At 38.8% G+C, this 16,903-nt stretch overlaps 1 protein-coding gene across 1 annotated transcript in view; it reads left to right on the forward strand.

Moving 5' to 3' along the window:
* Window positions 1–16,903, forward strand: part of CTNNA3 (catenin alpha 3) — a 1,581,444-nt gene that overhangs the window by 1,401,269 nt on the left and 163,272 nt on the right. The window contains exon 14 of the mRNA XM_065894569.1: window positions 8,660–8,752. Within this exon, the coding sequence (XP_065750641.1) occupies window positions 8,660–8,752 (93 nt within the window). The remainder of the gene's footprint in view (window positions 1–8,659; window positions 8,753–16,903) is intronic.

Genomic DNA, 16,903 nt, shown 5'->3' on the forward strand with positions numbered 1-16,903 from the left:
AAAATCCCTTTTAGAGAGAGCATAATTCTTCCTTAGTGGTTGTCCAAAGATTTGTTTTGCTGCATTCTAGTGTTCTATTTCATATATAAGCTGCCAACTTAGGCAACTTTATTCTACTAGTGTAGGGAATTCTTATGTCCCATAAAGCAAACTTCAACCCAGTAACCCTGAATAATATGTACAAAAGTCTAACATAGATCTGAATTACTGTCTCATCGAGCAACATCTCCTCTGTAATGTGGAACTTCTTTCATAGTTTTCCGTTCTTTAGTTCAGTGTGAAATAGGAGTGTCAGGTGTGGACATCCTGCTTAGCCTTACATAATACCCGTGGCTGGAACACATCAGGCAGGTTTTTGCTTTATTACTGTGCCTGGGATTACTTTGCAAATCTAGAAAGATGAATTTGGTTAGGACCGTTGATATTATGCCTGACTGCCTAACAATTTCTGGAAGTAAAAGATTTCCTATAGGTTAAAAAATATATATCCCTGCTGGGAAGTCACACCACAACTCTTCGTTCCCACAAAATCTTTATTACAGAATACTTCTATAAAACCAATTTCCAGGACACTGAAAATGTGATCCATGAAATAAGAAAGCAACTGCTTTCATGGATCCACAGAGCTAAGAAGGAGACCATGCAATATGGGGGAACAGCATAAGGCCCTGATGAGGTATAGATCTCTGTATCTGCTATCAGTCTTCTTTAGTGTTTGCTCTGATAATGAAGACCTACACTGCAATTTTCCTCTCCCCTCTTGAGAGCTTTTGTCTGTGTCCACACCAGCTTCAAATACAGTGCCACACTGATAGACCTACTGCAGAGTGACAAGGCCAGCTCTGCTCCCGTGCAGTGAGTTTTGCAATCTTGCTCTTTTTTTTATTGCTTGCTGACATGTCCTTGAAGTGGCATATTCAACCTTAAGCAGATTTTCTTGTAACATTCATTGCTTGTTTTTTCCCCTGATGAACATAATAAATATGTATTGTAAAAATTTAGAAACAAATCAATTATAAAGAAGAAAGCCACATATAACACTCTAACAGTCTCATATATATATATATGCATTGTTTTATGTAATTAGAATATATGTACATATACATTGTTAAGAGTATTGAGTATTAAATGCTTTTTCTTTGCCCTTAGATAGTCTCTGAAACTCGTTTTAACATCTGTAGAATAGTTTTTTTGAAAAAAAATAATTTTTAAGTTAGATAACCTCTCTTCAGCTGTTTATTCTAAAGATAAGAACACACATTCACATAAATAGAGTCTGTTTGGCATAGAGTTTGATGGAAAAGTTGAGCTTTTCCTTCGTCAGATGCAGCAGAATGTGTCTGATACTCATGGTAGCAGTGTGTACACCTAAGAGTTAAAGATCGGGGTGTGTGATTAGTCATCTGCTGCCTCTGTTGCCACCAGCACCATTACCACCATCTCCACTACTACGCTTATTTTTATCATTGCGTCATTTCCAACAACAGCACATTCTCACCTATAGCGCAATGACCGTAACTGCACTGCCGCAGTTCTCCATGGCATCATCAGTTACTGCCTGCGAAGAGCCCTAACTTTGTCCTATGTAGTCCTGGACAAAGTATTAACAGTTGTTTCTGTGCTCCTGAGAGGTTAACAAACCAAAAGGGACTTGGGATCTAAAATTGTGTTTAGCATTTCCAAAGAAGGGTATACTGCTAATTCAGAATTTTCTTGAAAAAAAAAGTATCTTTCCCGATACAGTGTCACCAGACCTGCAATAGACTTATAGAGTGAACAGTAGAATTGAATGAGATTTTATAAATCATTTAGTTCAGTCCTTTCATTTACTTCTGAAGAAGGTGAGTTCTCAACTAGTTAAATACTTGTTTGAGGTCACAGCTACTGAAGGCAGCACTTGACCTAGAATCCAGATATGCAATCTTTATATTCTGTTGCATCAGAGTCCCTGCCTTGCTATAAGAACTTTGGCAAGTTACTTACCTTAGGTTTTCTGTTTATAATTTGGAAATAGGTTATAAATAGGATATAAAGTCAGCTCTGTCCAAAACGCATTTAGTAGTTTTGCTGATTAGTATAGCCTAATTTATATGGAACTTGAAAAGAAAAGAGAAGAAAAAGAAATAACTCAGGAGCGTTTTTTTTTTTTGGCAGATCCATTGGCAAGCTTTTGCTCATGCTATCATATTATGGGCCAAAACTGAATTGGTTTCAAGTTCGTATAACTTAAAGCCAGTGTGCCAGCCTGAGAAACAAGCAGGATTTTTTTGAGTTGTCTTTTCAAAGACATTTTATGGTTCAAGATAGGTGGCAGTGAAGCGGCTAAAGAAAAATGCACAGGGTGTGATATAATTAATAAATGAAGTAGGAAAAAGGGTTAACTTCAGATGGGCTGACCAGGGAAGACTGGATAGGGTTGAGTATAGGCCGTCTGAACTCCCATGGTAGAAAGGTCCAGCGATGTGAAAGCTGCAGGATGAGGATGCCAGGCAGGAGAGCAGTAGATACCAGGAGCCAAAGATCTTGATGCGGAATGAACTGATGATTGGGGCATATTTGAGGAGTAGAAAATGTCCACGTGTTATGGATCCATAGTGCTTGCCATGAGAAATAAAGTCCTTTGTCTCTGACAACTCTGGAAACTCCAACTGATTGTATAATTTAGTTTAATAGTCAAAATGGCTTCTGGCCACTTATTATCTGTCCAAGAATGTGATAAATTAACCCTCCAACTGACAAGCAATGGAAGGCAACTTAAAATGCAAAATGGCTGCATTTCAGGTGACAGGGAAAATCTGGGATTAACTATTGCCGCTACAGTCTTGCAACTCATATTGTTACAGGGACACTTAACTAAGCCTAAACGAATCAAAAAATTAAAATAAGTTCAGTGTCAGGCCAGTGGTTCTCATGAAGAACTACATATCAGAATCATTTGTACAGCTTTATAAAAATATAGGTTACTGGGCCTCTCCCTCAAAGGCTGATTCCAGGGGTTTGTAGTTTTCAAAAGCCCATGTGTAACACACAATCAGTTGTATACTTTATTTTCTAGTAATATTTTGAAATGCTTGACAGTTAAATGTGATGGTTACATTTTTCTGAGATGTGACCCTTTAAATAATTTATAGGACTTGGAAACTAGAAAAACAGTGGCTCAGGAAAAGGATCAACAACCTTGTCAATAAATGCCAAGAACAGAATATTGATTTCTTGAAGAAAAAGAAAAGTATGTGTGTGTGTGTGTGTGTATGTGTGTGTGTGCATTCAACAAGGGGTGTTTTTTAGTTTTCTGTAATTTGAATTGTGCTATTGTTATATCTATTCCTTTTTTTTTTAATTAATGTATTTTAATTCTGGTCTCTCCTAACATTCCAAAATCAGCCTGTTACCACCTCAGCTAAGATAATCTCACTGAACATGTTACTGCAGCTTCCTGTTTCAGAATACTATCCATAGCATAATTCCTTTTCTGTGTCAGACCACCACTGACATTGTTGTCGCAGTTATTTGATTGTAGTAAGCCATTGAGGGATAATCAGAGAAGTATGATTTATGATCAAATCATGTGTATGATTTAGAATTCAACCTTAATTCTGAGAAGAAAATGCCAAGCATGACTCCTATTTCCTAGACTATCTTTTTTTTTTCCTTTTTCTTTCCTTCTTTATTTTTCTTCCTTCCTCCCTCCCTCCCTCTTTCTCTTTCTTTCCCTCTTTCTTTCTTTCCTTATTTTTGCTGTTTTGGTGACCACGAATTTATTTCCTTATATTTAAATATTAAACATTTATAAAGTCTTGTGCAAGTGAATTTTAAGGTATAATAATACTGCCTACCTGTCTCACTAAGGATGCTGAAAGAATTACTGAGATAAGTCTGTAGGAAGCATTGAGCTCCTTTGTGTGGAGGGTGAGATTTAAAGGTGGAGGAAACTCAGGTAATTTCAAATCACTTTGGGTTGCCTAAGGAAGGCTTCACAATAAGCAAGAGTTAAAATAGGAATATACGAAATAGTTGTCCTGAATTCTGATAGGAGAAATAAATGGGTAATAACTGAGTTTAACTTCACTTTTTCCAGAAAAAAAATAGGATAGCTTCCTATTGGTCTGGCTTAGAGACAGCTCAGCTTAGAGAAGGAAAGTTGTTTCAGTCATCCCTGAGAATCTATGTTAGAGTGTATCTCTGCTGGGACCAATTTAAGAGATAATCTTACTCTTATACATGATTAAGATTGGATCAAAAGAGATCTTTACTTGAAATTTAGAAGAAATCACTGTATGTGGAATTATTTTATACCCTGTTAGCACAATGACATTGTATACTAAAAATCAGGTGAACATAACTAGAGGCAGCTAGTAAGTGTCGTGTTAATCCAGAGTAACGGATATGGAGTAAAATGGAGGCATCCAAATTGCCACAAAAGTTTTATCATGCAAATCTAAAAGGTTGTGATGGGATGAGGGATAAGGTAGTGAGGGAAGAGGAGAACAAACACTATAGACAGAAAGAAGCAACTTTTGGGCTTCCCTGGTGGCGCAGTGGTTGAGAGTCCGCCTGCCGATGCAGGGGACGCGGGTTCGTGCCCCAGTCCGGGAAGATCCCACATGCCGCGGAGCGGCTGGGTGCGTGAACCATGGCCGCTGAACCTGTGCATCCGGAGCCTGTGCTCCGCAACAGGAGAGACCACAACAGTGAGAGGCCCACGTACCGCAACAGAAAAAAAAGAAACAACTTTTGTTGCACCCCAGCTGTTTCTGTGGACTAAGTAAGCTCTTAAATTAAAGCGTTCTCAGTACAATTGAGTCTCACAACAATCTTCAGGGTTAGTTATCATTATCCAAAATTTTTTTCTGAAAAAACCAAAGTTTAAAACGAGACACATGTTGCCCAGCGTTCTGTAATTGCTAACTGGAGGGGCAGAATTCAAATTCAGGTCTGTATTATTCAACAGTTTATGGTCTTTCTCCTATATAACACTGATCTAAGATAGTTGGTTTCCCCTCCCACGGGATGAAAATTGATTAGAAACACACAAGTGACACACGCACACACACACATACACATACACACACCTTCCAGAAGTTTAACCTTCCAAAGTGACTAGATGAGTAAAAGCAAGCTGTTTCTAAGAGTGTAAATATAGGGCAGCCCATCCTCCCTCCTCCCTTTTTTAAATGTTTGCTCTTTCTGTTATTATTTGTCTTCAGCTTGAAGATGTTAATGTACACCCCCAAAATGATTAGAGGACTCCTGTTTCTTTCTTAGTTTCCACTTAAACTGTAACATTGTGTATTTAACTTTTTATTTTTACAATACCATCCAACTGCTTACCTTACAGAATGCAGAATGCTGCCAGCAAGTGTTTTGAACACTCCCCCACTGATTTTGTTCATGAAAAGAGGAGGTCAGTTATGGTGGTTTTGCAAGAAAACTATTAGTCCCCTGTTAAAGATAAGGAAAAGTACATAAGTACGTGGGCGTAAATGGTAGGCTTATCTCTTCCTGCCGTATCACCAACAAAAATGGTACTTGTGACTTCTGAGGGCAGTAGTTGCTCTTACTTTCCATTAAGTCACTTTATTTTCGAATTGCACAGAATACTGGGATTGATGATGAAGTTATATGTCACCACATGATAGAGTATAATCCAAGTAATAAACAACAGACATTTATAAGAAACAGGTCACAGTAGGGGCACCAGACAGCCTTCAGCTGCAAAACAACAGGACTCAAGGAAAGGAATTTGATCAGTTGAACTTATTCAGATGTTACAGGGGCTGATAATGTATCAAGAGGGAAATTGTAAAGATGCTTTCTGAAGACTATTTGGGAAGAATACACAAAAATAGCTAATAACGAAATATGTAATTGTACAGAAATTACCTCATGGCAAACTCACGCTATTAATACCTAAGAAGAGAGTAAATTGCCCGTAAATTGCCCTGTGATCATAGTCGCACGTAGCTGCAGCAAAGGAGGACTGCATATAGAGATCAACATATAGATAAAAACTACTTAGCACACTGGAGGCTTTGGTGGGAGGGTAGATATTAATATCCAATGAGAGTCAGTTGAAATCAATGCAAAGTGATGGGAGCTGCTCAGTGCAAGTGTCAGAGAACAAAGAAATTGCTGGTTAAAGATCCATGAGCTGAGAAAGACTCTGAGACCATTAGTAGTTAGGAAATTGGTAATTTTGCCCCACAGTGTGAGCTAATCATTGCAAATCCCCACTTCTGGAGTGGCCCCAGGGAAGCAAAGCTCTTCACAGCCCTGAAAATAAACAAAGGGCCTGTGTGCAGAGCAAGGTTTAAGGGAAACCGGAGCTGTTCTGAGGAGGCAGGTCCTGCCCCTTTCCACCCTTTAACAGCCAGGTGTATATGCAAGACACCTTCCACTTCCACTTTTGGATATTTTTCACGAAACCTAAACGTTTGTATTTTGGATTTCTCACCAGAGCTTTGTAACAAAGGAATCAGAGATTAAAATGGAGACTGTGTAAACTAAAATATTAAACGAATTCTCGTTAAGTACGTTATATTTGCAATAATGCCTTTACTTTGCAATACTGGTATTTGCAATAATGACTGATATCTTTAAATTATTGCCCCGGTGGGACCGAGGGATTGGAAACCTTGAGCAGAGAAAAACAACAAAAAGCAAATAAAGCAATTTAGTTTGAAATACAGAAGATGGAAGCACAGTAGAGGTTCAGTGAGGACAAATTGGCGTTGCTGTTGATACGTTTTGTTCTGTTCATATCCAACTGTATTTTTGGCTATCACTGTTAATTTTGCTTCATTCATTCAAAAGCATGTATGCATGAATACTAGGTTGTGGTGAGATGATAGTAAGCAGAGCAGACCTAGTCCTTACCTCAAAGAACAGACAGTTCAACCGTCGGCTTACTAATTGAACAAACAATGCTTACAAAAAAGTACGATGAGCACTGTGATAGTGAAAGCAAAGGGCTTCAGGAAATGCTTGGTGGAGGAGCTCAAGCCAGTCTAGGGGATTCTTAATCAAGACACCTCCCTGAACAAGAGATGTTTAAGCTGACATTAAAAAAAAAGAAAAAAGAAATGAAAGTAGGTTAACCATTTAGCATAGACACTAAAGTTGATATTAATTTATTAAGTTCTAAGAAAATTTAATTTCTCAATTTCTGGTGTTTTGATGTCGATGTCATATGGTTTTTTTGTTTATTTGTTTTGTTTTGTTTTTGCGGTACGCGGGCCTGTTACTGTTGTGGCCTCTCCCGTTGCGGAGCACAGGCTCCGATGCGCAGGCTCAGTGGCCATGGCTCACGGGCCCAGCCGCTCTGCGGCATGTGGGATTTTCCCGGACCGGGGCATGAACCCGTGTCCCCTGCATCAGCAGGCAGACTCTCAACCACTGCGCCACCAGGGAAGCCCTGTCATGTGGTTTTAATGATAATTATTCCATTTATCACCTGTAAACGCCTTGGTTTGCGGTAAGCACATAGTGGTTAGCCAAATTGCTCCTCAGAGAAAAATGTCCTTCTGATCATTTTTGCTTTCCTTTTCTTTCAAAATTTGTTGGGATATAATTCATATACCATAAAATTCACCATTTTAAAGTACAAAAGTTAGTGGTTTTAATATATTCATGAGATCATGTGACCATGACCACTATCTAATTTCAGAACACTGTTTTCATCCCAAAGAGAAACCACACACCCATTAGAGTCACTGCTCCCAACCCTCTCCTCCACTCCTTCTTTTAGAAACAGCGAATCAAATATCTGTCTCTATACATTTGACTGTTCTACAGTTTCCAATACATAGAATCATACAGTAATGTGCTATTTTGTGATTGACTTTCTTCACTTAGCATAATATTTTTAAGGTTTACCCATGTCGCAGCATGTATCAGTACTTACTCCTTTTTATGCCAAGTGATATTCCATTGTATGGATTTACCACATTTTGTTTGCTCATTCGTCACTAGATATGTTTTTTGGCTTTTATGATTGGTGCTACTATGAACACTCATTTACAAGTTTTTGTGTGGACATATGTTTTCATTTCTCTCGGGTATGTCATCGAATGGATTGGGTCCTGCTGCTAGCCACTTAAACAATGAATACTCAAGAGATAAAGAAAGGAAAGGTGCCTTTAATCAAAACGCTGGCAATCTCGGGAGACGGTGGATTCAACATCCTCCAGAAACCACCTCCGAAGATTCTACTCGGGCTTGAAAGCTTTTAAAGGGAAGAAAGGAAGTAATCTCAGTTTGTTCTTGAGATTACTGAAGGGGAAGCTAGGGAAGAGATTTGGTCATTTGTCATTTGTTAAATTACTTATTCTTCATTTCTACTTCTTTGATCTATGGAAAGGTCAGACAAGTTAGGCAACTTGTTTCGTGTGATTAAAAGATTTGAAAGGTGTGCTTGAGCCAGAGATGAGTAGAGCATGGAGGTGCCTGGTTTAAAAGTTAGCTATAATATAGCTTTGCTAAAGCGACAGTGAAAGGGGCTTCCTACTGAGGGCAGTTTCCTACAAAGAGCTGCTTACATATATACCTAGGAGTGGGGTTGCTGGGTCATATTGATAACTCTGTGCTTCCTTTTTGATGTGCTGCCAGCCTGGTTACCATTTTGCATTTCCACCAGCAGTGTTTTGCTTTCTTTTTATAGACTCCAGAGGAACTAGAGGATGTTTCTGACCTGGAAGAAGATCACGAGGTCCGCAGTCACACCAGTGTTCAGACTGAAGGGAAAACTGACCGGGTGAGTCCCCTCCCTGTGGGGAGAGCCGTGTGCCATGCCCTCTCCTTGTCAATCCAGGCAGCCTCTCACAGTAGGGATCCCTGGATTTGGGGCTGGTCTTGTAAAGCACAGGGAGAAGAGCCTTAGAATGCAGGAGCACCGTCATGAGGGGAATGATTTCCTCTACCTTGAGAGCTCACAGTGAGGCCATTTCTGGTTAGGTAGTGAATCACTCCGTGCTACTTTTGGTCTTTATAGCCGTCATGGGAATATCAAAGTGAAATTTGTACCTGTTTGTTTAGAGTAGAAAAGAGAAACCACGAAGTTGTAAATATACTTGGAAATTCTAGGGGAGAAAAATCAACTTCTGAGGCAATATTCCTGTACTTTTCTTCCTTTCTACAATGCTTTCTTCTGCCCCATCAACACACACACACACACACACACACACACACACACACACACACACAGCAATGATGTTCATCAATTTTTGAATTACTCTGAGATGTTCTATTTCACTTTATTTACACCCAATGCTTGGGAGTTTGTGAAAGTTTGATTTCCTAGCTACTGATAGCTTGCAACTGGAGAACAGACTATAGGACTTGAGTCTGAAAGCCAGGTAGTATAGCATAGTGGCTAAGACTGCCTGGGAATACATCTAAATCAGCCACTTCCTTGCTGGGTTACTGGGAAACTCACTTAGCCTTTCTCTACCTCTGTTCTCTGATTTGTAAAGTAAGTATACTAATGGTATTCTCTATATGAGGATTACTGTGGGAATCAACTAAATTAATGAATAGAGCACTTAACACAGTGCCTAGCTCTTAGTAAGTTCTCAATAATGATTATTGAGAACGAACTAAGTAGCGATAATATCATTATCATCATCATCATTATTATTATTATTTAATTAGTTTAATTCAGTGTCATAAAATTTGGAGATGTATGAAACAGATACATTTAAGACAGTCCTGTGTTTTCAAATATTCAAATTGCCTAGAACAGGTATATGTCAGTCACAATACCTGTGTTTTATGAGAAATGTTGGTTATCTTGAGTTTTTATTTCTTGCTGATTATTTGATTTATAAGTCCTGTAGTGGCCAGGGGACACATAGCACCTGGAGTTAGTTTCCTTCAAATCTGGTAGGCATTCTCGGTGGGAGATCAAATCTTACAAATGGCAATGGAATTGGAAATGAATTTTGGCAATAGTAAACTTTGCTTACGCTTTCAGCGAAGTGAACGATTGATGCACTTGGGCCACTGGAGGTGGAGCGTGTGTGTCAGGGCGCACAAAGTAACTGATCAGAGGGAGTTTTCTTAAAATAAAGGCACCTTTTAGGATGCTAGGATTAATATAAACATGCCCTAGTTCTCATTCTGCCTTATCATGTGTAGACAATGAAACCTGGGTTAAGAACCTTAAAATTTAGAAAGTTCAGATTTCTTCATCTGAAAAATGAGAATAATACTACACCTTCTCACAGCATCGTTCATAACTCCAAAGAAGGCAGTGCATACAAGACTGTTTTATAAACTTTATATGCTGAGAAGAGAAGGTTCTTCTTATTATTATTATTTATATTTTTGTTCTGGGAAAAACAGCAACTAAATGACCATTTGCCCTTGGTGGTTATAAGGCTGATGACCTCCACAGTTCCAGATCTTAAGAACCTTTCATAGAAGCCACTGCTTCTGACTTTGTGGCAATCACCCTGAAAGTGCTCTGAATCCTGGCTTTGTGTTCCGTTGTGCAGTTTCCTGATAATCCAGTTCATTTGTAATGCCCGTGGGCTATACCCTTACCACTATCTAGTAAAAGAGATCCATCACCATCAGATCTACTGGAAGCAACATTATATTCAACACAGCCACTCTCTGCTTTTGTAAATCTCCCCTGTACATTCCAAATAGCTTGGATTTTATTCACTTCCTGCCTTGAGGCTTTCCTGTAATTGCTGTGTGGAATCCTTCAGGAAGCAAATCAGGTAGTCTGATACATTCACAACCTTATGTGAGGCACTAACACCTCCCAGAACAACTCTTAACCAATACTCTTCCATTCCTTGGAGGGACCATATAGAACTGCATTTTCCACAGGTCCCCAAAAGTTCCCCAGGGGATCAAGCCAGTTCCAACAGCAGTGACCAGCTTGATGACATATCTTTGGATTGGCTCTCCTTTCTTTCCTGATTCATTCTTAGGCTCTTAGCTCTGTTCCTTAAGATCTATTCCCCCAGATACTTTCCATTCTTAGTCTCTGCTTTTGGGGGAAAATGAGAAAAGGTAGTCACATCGCATGTGCTTTTTATTTAATTATCGTGTTAATTATGCTATACTGCTATTATTATCCCAGTTTTACTAATAAGATCACTGAGGCTCCGATTTATATAACTTGTCTAATAAGTGGATTATGTTTCCACACTAAGAACTTTAGTGATTACCACATGTCAGTTTACTTAGGACATAGAGTTAGCAGAATGAATCCTATACTAAAAAATAGACAGAGAACCCCACCACAACAAACCTGATAGATCATCGGTGGAATGAAAGAGAACAGAATAAAGGATACTCCAGCAATCTGAAAGAAAAGAAGAGTACAAATTTTTTAAAATTTAAAGAATAATTATTGTACGGTATGGATAACTTAACTCCAATAACACCCTCTTATTGAATATCTATCTTGTGAGTTTATCATAACAGATTCTGCTGTCATACCTGAAGTTTATATGACTAGCTAAGGAGGATAGCTCAAATCTGTCCTCTACCTAAATCACCTGACCAGAGCTAAGATCATGTTTAGATAGGTTTTATGTTCTCTCCCAGACATCTTATATCCCTAATATTCCCATATTTCTTATAATTGCATCCCTGTACTTAGAGTATATTCATATGTTCAGTCTTTTTTATTTTATTTTTTATAAATTTATTTATAAAATATATATTTATTTTTGGTTGCGTTCCGTCTTTGTTGCTGGGGGCAGGCTTTCTCTAGTTGCGGCGAGCGGGGAGCCGTGCTTCATTGCGGTAGGTGCAGGCTTCTCATTGCGGTGGCTTCTCTTGTTGCGGAGCACGGGCTCTAGGTGCGCGGGCTTCAGTAGTTGTGGCGCGTGGGCTCAGTAGTTGTGGCTCTTGGGCTTAGTTGCTCCACGGCATGTGGGATCTTCCTGGACCAGGGCTTGAACCCCTGCATTGGCAGGCGGATTCTTAACCACTGTGCCACCAGGGAAGTCCATATGTTCAGTCTTATGGCCATTTGAGACTTTGTATTCTATCCAGCATCTCCTGAAGTTTGTGTCCACTGGCCAGAGTATACCTTTTGACATATTTGCCAAATACCGTTAATTTGAGAAGATACTGAAGTGGAATTTGTCGAGAATTTTTTGAATACTTACGCCATTCTCAATGAAGAATTCCTTGTCACTGCACAAGACAAGTGTTTGGGTTCGTTTTTATTTGCAGCTATTACTGAGGAGTAAATGCCTTTTTGGTTCTTGGATTATGCAGGCTCTGCTCTATTGAACATGTACTAGAACCAATCTTAGGCACTGTTTAGTAATGGAGTGACAGTTATTTATTGTCATTTTACTTTCTGCATTTCACTCCCAGTAGCTTTGGCTCAACATCATCTGTTACTGCTGTCATTGGTGGCAAATGCCACTGGGCATTGTAAAGGTCTGTAACCAACAAATAATGATTTAGAGTCCACAGTCAATGAGAGCAAAATACTAAAAGACCAATAGTGCATGCCTTATGAGGTGGCAGAGGAACAGTGGTGGAAATTAGTGATTATCTTAATTATTAAACATGAATACTCGCTGGACTGATCCTCTGGTTATATCCAGTGATCAGGCATCCCATGGTGATACAGGAGAGTGGGTTTGCTACAGGTTTATAGAGCATTCGTCAGAGCTCATTGTTTATTCTGTCCATGCCCTTAGCAAGGGTGAAGTAGACATCTTTTATCTTAAAAACTCAGAAAGAAATTAAAGTAGACTAAGAAAATAAAATTCTTAAACTCACTGATAATAAGATTTTTTTGTAAATCCTAAAAGCTTAACAATTCTATTAAGTATAAGTTAAGCCATATTTTCTATTTAAACAGAGGCGTGTCGTTTACCATTAACACTTTATAGAATATTTCCAAATTGCTGTCTTATTTAACAAAAGCCCTGGGTTTTGGTTTGTAATTTTTTCTTGATTTTACTAATTAGGGAATTAGACTCAAAGAGTTTCAGTAGTTTATGCAAGTCATATAGAAATGGGGCCAAATCCCAGGTCTTCTGGTACCAGCCACACTCTTTCCAGCGTAGCATGCTTGTAAACTTGGGTAGAATCTCATAATCCCTTAAGAGTTCATTGCTGTACTATCGCTACAGCCATATTATGCTGTCAGTATTGTAATTCCTCTAACAGAAAGATGACTCGTGAAACTGAAGGCCATAAACCTTAGTATCAGATCTGTTTAAGTCTCACAAATTTCTAAATGTCCCAATACTACAGTCTCCCATCAATAACAAAATCAGTTTGTTGGGTACTACTTGGAAACTACGTAGCGATGCCCAGACCCTCATAGTCTCCCTGGTGGATCACTTTGCACTGATGAGATGGATTCTACTCAAGTAGAATCACACCGTGGAGGAATTTCTTGGGCAGCAATCTGGGGTCTCCAAGCAAAGGATCCAGAGACAGAGGCAGTTACTCCTCACTCAGCCTCTTATCACATTGGCTTCTGTGATATTTGAATAGAGGGAACATTCTAATTTTTAGAAATTTTCCCTGGTTTATTGTGGGCAATTTGGGCAGCAGTAGCCATAGATACTCAGGAAATTGCGAGTGTCAGTAGGGTGGTAGCTAAAAGTATATTCCTCAAGCCTACCTAGGAGACAACTGTGGATTTAGAAAGACTCAATAAAATGGATTGAAAGAGTTTTGTGAATAGAATGGGTGAGAAAGTGACTTGCCTTTTTTGGCCCTGCTATATAAATATAATGTAGAAGTTAAAAGTAGGCACTTTGGGGGTCACATAAACTTTGGTTCAAATCAGGTTCTACCAATTACTATCCATATGACCCTGGGAAAGTTAGTTTATACTTCTAACTTACAGTTTTCTCATCTGTAAAATTGTGATAATAATAATACCTATTATTACTAATAGATGGAGTGGGAGAAATGGGTAAAGGGGGGGTCAAAAATGCTCAAAGTAAGGGTGAAGAAAATAGTGTCTATTTTATAGTTGTTTTTGAAGATTAGATATATGAAAACTCATTTCTCACACAAAGGAAATGCTCAGTAAATTTTGATGTTTACAAAAATGAATTTCAAGACGTGTATAGATTTGTGTGTGCTAATGTTATACTTTACTTCCTTTTGAGTAGTTCAAGGAGCTTTGTAAATACAAATCTCTCAGTCTTTCAATATAAGACTGCTTTGGTCTCCTGGTTTTGTGGGGTAAATATTTAGCACTCTGTTACCAAAAATCTTTTGAAATTTCTTTTTCCCTCGGCAAGGGGACATATCTGGAACTTCCTTAAAAGGTTGAAAGGAAGATGGTATTAATATGATTCTTAATGATGCTAGCACTTTTATGTACATTTATATTCATAATGTAGAACTGAAATAATGATCACAAAAAGGAACTTTTGGTAGTAGGAACAGAAAGTTTTACCCAAAAGTTGTCAAGTTCCTATTTTCTTCAATGATTTTGGAATGCTTGGCCCTGCACTGGGAGTTTTTCTTCTTTGTGGAATTATAGTAGCTTGGTGATCTATTAGTTTCTATCTTAGAAACTAATAGAAAAAACTTGAGGACTATAGGGCTTACATCAAAACTCTAGTGAACCCTAATGCCTAAGAATAGATAGAGGAAGAGGAAGCTCAGTTACCTTCAGCAAGGTATATAGGGCTTAATTTTCTAGTTTTATGGTACATACTCATAAAAACAGAAAAAAAGCATCCTGATATTTTATAGGATGCATGTTGGAGACAGTTTTGCAAGGAGTCATTTAAAATCACCTTTCTCTACCCCTATCCATGACGGACAGATGTTCTAGTGATTGTTCCCTCTGCCTAAACAGCTTGAAAGCCAGTAAGGTCTAAAAACAAAATCAAAAAGTCTGTTCTGCCTTACACAATTTAAACTTTGATCATAATGTCTTATAGATAAGGAGTGAAAAAGGGAACTCATTTAACAGTGCTGAATAGGGCCAGATTTTTATTTGAAGTTATTTGATGCTGTGGTCTCTAATTGCTGAAATTAAATTTAATGAATATAACATTAAAAACAAACACTTAAAATTTTGTAATTTCAGCTGTAGTCATATCATATTTCAGCATGATAAAGTTTTGACACCTTTTTAAAGATTCATCATATTTACTGATGACCCAGAATTAAAGAAGTTGTGACTTGTAGTCAATTCGATGACTAATATTTGTCCTATCTTTAACATTTATCCTCACTTAAGAACATACAATTTGTAAACCGGCCCTGCCTTAAAGAATATCATTGAGGCCATTGAGTTTCTATATGCTCTATAAATAGAAGTAAATTAGGCCGGAAATAAGAACAGTTGCTAGGTTACTCGACACAACCCCAAAATGTCAACAGCAGCAAATGAATTGGAGCGTATCAAATCTTAAAATACTGGAGGTGATTCTTGGTATTAAAAAAAAAAAAAAGCCATGTACACTTAAATATGATGTTGATGGTAGGAGAACACACTCATTGCTGCTTTTTAACATGTAGTCCGCTGAATATCCTCAACCATGAGAAGAGAAAAATTGCCATGAATGAGTGGTGTATTTTAAGAATTGGAAACATTTTAATACTTTTTTTTTTTTTTTTTTGCGCGGGCCTCTCCCTGTTGGGGCGTCTCCCGTTGCGGAGCACAGGCTCCGGACGCGCAGGCTCAGCGGCCATGGCTCACGGGCTCAGCCGCTCCGCGGCATGTGGGATCTTCCCGGACCGGGGCACGAGCCCGTGTCCCCTGCATCGGCAGGTGGACTCGCAACCACTGCGCCACCAGGGAAGCCCGGAAACATTTTAATAGGTCCTATTTATTATCATAATACACTCCCAATAACTTAAATTTATACTGAATTACCATACAGAATATGGAGACATGACCGCATTACCTTCGTGATATAATTTGGTTTAGGTTGCCATGGAAAGCGCAGGCCTGGTAAGCCTTGATGAAATGACATTACTCAGCAGCACTGCACTAGGTAGTGCACGTTCTCATCGTTTGTTTCTATAATTTCTATTGTGTATTTGGTGGTAACGCTGCTTTCTTACCTTTCTGGGTGATCATTGTCAATGCTTCATGGTTTCCTCTTCCTCTATCTGTTCTTAGGCATTAGGGTTCACTAGAGTTTTGATGTAAGCCCTATAGTCCTCAAGTTTTTTCCACTTTTCCTGGATATGCTCATATAGTCCCAAGCTTTCAGATGTCCTATATAGAGGTACATGACTTTAGCCAAGTCCTGTCTCCTGAGCTCTGGCTGCATATATTTGCAGGCCTGTAAGTTTCCTTGCCTCATGTAGCTCACCTGTGGAACTCACTGTTTCTAAGCCTGAATGCATCATCTTACCCCACAAAGCTACCCCCAACTCCCATATTTCTTATGGTGCTTCTGTACATTCTTTTGCGCAAGTCTGAACTGGGAATCTTTTTTTTTTTTTTTTTTACTCCTTTCTACAGCTAATCATACAATTAGTTCTGGTTTTACTATCTTCTATCTGAACTTGTCCATTTTTTCACCACCTCCACTATCACTTCTTTCAAAGAAAATGTGCACTGGACAAAGTTAAAAAGGAAAGGAAGACTTTACTCAAGACCACTGCAATAGAGGAGAGAGACCAGAACTCAGTCTGAGTTCAACTCTGCTGAAACAAGGGGGTGAAAAATTTTCAGAGGTGGGGTGAGGGGGTTTGGAGGCCATCTATGTTCTCTTTGGACTTTACCCAAAGGAATAGTGAACTTTCTCTATTTACATGACTGGAGGGACTTTTATAATTTGGAGTCGGGTGCCCTCTAAAGTAAGCTCCTCCCCTCCCACAGAGACTGGAGGCTCTATCTTCCTTGATGGTTACATTTCAAAGGGATGGCTCCCAGGTCCTTGAGAAAGGTAGTCCTGGGTTGTAAAACTGGCAAGAAGCGTTAAGGTAT

The sequence above is a fragment of the Phocoena phocoena genome, chromosome 16 (genome assembly GCF_963924675.1).
Source record: "Phocoena phocoena chromosome 16, mPhoPho1.1, whole genome shotgun sequence".
NCBI lineage: Eukaryota > Metazoa > Chordata > Mammalia > Artiodactyla > Phocoenidae > Phocoena > Phocoena phocoena.